The sequence below is a fragment of the Salvelinus alpinus genome, chromosome 9, assembly GCF_045679555.1.
Source record: "Salvelinus alpinus chromosome 9, SLU_Salpinus.1, whole genome shotgun sequence".
Classification (NCBI taxonomy): domain Eukaryota; kingdom Metazoa; phylum Chordata; class Actinopteri; order Salmoniformes; family Salmonidae; genus Salvelinus; species Salvelinus alpinus.
Window position 1 is genome coordinate 4,081,975 of NC_092094.1, and position 2,884 is coordinate 4,084,858.

Below are 2,884 nucleotides of genomic sequence, written 5' to 3' on the forward strand. Positions count from 1 at the left end.
TGGATTTATCAGGTGACATCAATAAGGGATCATAGCTTTCACCTGGATTCACCTGGTCAGTCTGTCATGGAGAGAGCAGGTGTTCCTAATGTTTTGTCCACTCAGTGTATACGTGAAAGGATTAAAATATGGACAAATTTAAATAAATAGATCAAATCAAACTTGTTGAAAGAACTAAATTATTCCTTTTTTTTTTTTAATGTAACACTTGCTTCAATATGGAAACATACACCGTGAAGTAGTAGATAGTGTTGGTGAGAGAACCTGTTTTACATTCAGATTGAAGTGAGCCATTTCCTTCTGGAGAGTAGAAGTTGGAGATCTTGTTCTCCTTTTTCTTCAGAAGCTACAGTCTTTCTCAGACGTTGTCCTCTGTGACCAGGCAGTAGAAGTTGGAGATCTTGTTCTCCTTTTTCTTCAGAAGCTACAGTCTTTCTCAGATGTTGTCCTCTGTGACCAGGCAGTAGAAGTCATTGCGAGCTCCATAATTGCGCGATCCCAGATCCGATACATCTATATCTGAGTGTCTGGGCTCAGTCAGGGATGCAGGGACCGAGGGAAACATAGGCAGCACAGGAGCTCTGGATGTCAGTGCCTTGTAGACTGGGAGACGAAGGCCTGGAGAGAAGGAGGGAAGAAAACAGAGGGTGAATGAGGAGATCTTAGTTCTACGGGGCTTTAGAGTGACTATTATTCTTGATTGACGTTATTTTCAACCTTGGAGAAAGCATCGGGGTGGCAGGTAGCCTAGTGGTTAGAGCATTGGGCAAGTAACCGACAGGTTACTAGATCAAATCCCCGAGCTGACAAGGTAACAATCTGTACTTCTGCACCTGAACAAGGCAGTTAACCCACTGTTCCCCGGTAGGCTGTCATTGTAAATAAGAATTTGTTCTTAACTGACTTGCCTCATTAAAAAAATATATATATAATAATATCTGTAGCAGCTATAATTAAGATAATGTGTTGTCCATGGCACAGGAGGTTGGTGACACCTTAATTGGGGAGGACGAGCTCGTGGCTGGAGCGGAATTAGTGGAATGGTATCGAATACATGGATTCCGTACGTTTGATGTCATTCCATTCGCTCCGTTCCAGACATTATTATGATTCGTGCATGAATATGATTACATTACATAACTCAAAACCACGTTTGGGATCAATTCTATTTTAATTTCAGACCCAATCTGAAATGTCATTTGTATTGTAATCCAGCATCAATTGCACCCCACCCTGTTGCTAGCCATTCACTTGGTCTTACCCAGGTCTCCTACAGGGTCAGGGTCAGGGCGACAGTCCAGGTAGTCTGGGTTGAGGGTGAGCATGGGGTCCTTATCGTCTTGGAAGAGGGTCTGGGGGTCCCCTGCCGTGTCGCTGCGGAACACAACCCTATGAGGCATGGCCAGGGCCAACTCCTTCCAGAACACTGACGACGGCGGCTGGGGAGACACAGCACAGTATACAGTCTAGTTAGCCAAAATTATTTTCCAATCGTTTCGTTCTGAACAGAATCATTATTTTGTTCCGTTCCACTGTTCTGTTCTGCAAAATAAAGTTCTGAACCGGTTCAAACCCGCCCCCAAAAAAGTTACGGTTTATATCGTTCCTTTCTGTTCATGTTTAAACCTCTGATATCGAGGTTTAGCTCGACATTAAATGCCTTCACCAACGGATAGAGCAGCTTACTATGGAACGGGAAAGCTATGTACATGCATGGGACAGACAAGTGCAACATGCGACTGAAATGTTGCTGTTGAGGAGAGCGCCGGGCATCTTGTTGTGATGACATGCATTATCTGACTCCAAAAAGTTCTGGGACACTGTAAAATTCATGGAGAATAAGAGCACCTCCTCCCAGCTGCCCACTGCATTGAGGCTAGGAAACACTGTCACCACTGATAAATCCACGATAATTGAGAATTTCAATTAAGCATTTTTCTACGGCTGGCCATGCTTTCCACCTGGCTACCCCTACCCCGGTCAACTGCCCTGTACCCCCCACAGCAACTCGCCCAAGCCTCCCCCATTTCTCCTTCTCCCAAATCCAGTTAGCTGATGTTCTGAAAGAGCTGCAAAATCTGGACCCCGACATATCAGCCGGGCTAGACAATCTGGACCCTCTCTTTCTAAAATTATCTGCCGAAATTGTTTCAACCCCTATAACTAGCCTGTTCAACCTCTCTTTCGTATCATCTGAGATCCCCAAATATTGGAAAGCTGCCGCGGTCATCTCCCTCTTCAAAGGGGGAGACACTCTAGACCCAAACTGCTACAGACCTATATCTATCCTACCCTGCCTTTCTAAGGTCATCGAAAGCCAAATTAACAAACAGATCACCGACCATTTCGAATCCCACCGTACCTTCTCCACTATGCAATCTTGTTTCCGAGCTGGTCATGGGTGCACCTCAGCCACGCTCAAGGTCCTAAACGACATCATAACCGCCATCGATAAGAGACATTACTGTGCAGTCGTATTCATCGACCTGGCCAAGGCTTTCGACTGTGTCAATCACCACATTCTTATCGGCAGACTCAACAACCTTGGTTTCTCAAATGACTGCCTCGCCTGGTTCACCAACTACTTCTCTGATAGAGTTCAGTGTGTCAAATCGGAGGGCCTGTTGTCCGGGCCTCTGGCAGTCTCTATGGGGGTGCCACAGGGTTCAATTCTCGGGCCGACTCTTTTCTCTGTATACATCAATGATGTCGCTCTTGCTGCTGGTGATTCTCTGATCCACCTCTATGCAGACGACATCATTCTGTATACATCTGGCCCTTCTTTGGACACTGTGTTAACTAACCTCCAAATGAGCTTCAATGCCATACAACACTCCTTCCGTGGCCTCGAACTGCTCTTAAATGCAAATAAAACTAAATGCAT

General features: G+C 45.5%; 1 protein-coding gene across 1 annotated transcript in view; it reads right to left on the minus strand.

The window, feature by feature from the left end:
• Positions 1-284: 284 nt before the first annotated feature.
• sigirr (single immunoglobulin and toll-interleukin 1 receptor (TIR) domain) overlaps positions 285-2,884 on the minus strand; it is a 15,221-nt gene continuing 12,621 nt past the window's right edge. The window contains exons 8-9 of the mRNA XM_071415716.1: positions 1,262-1,439; positions 285-618 (exon numbers count right to left, since the gene is read on the minus strand). Coding sequence (XP_071271817.1) covers positions 437-618; positions 1,262-1,439 — 360 coding nt within the window. The 3' untranslated portion in view covers positions 285-436. The remainder of the gene's footprint in view (positions 619-1,261; positions 1,440-2,884) is intronic.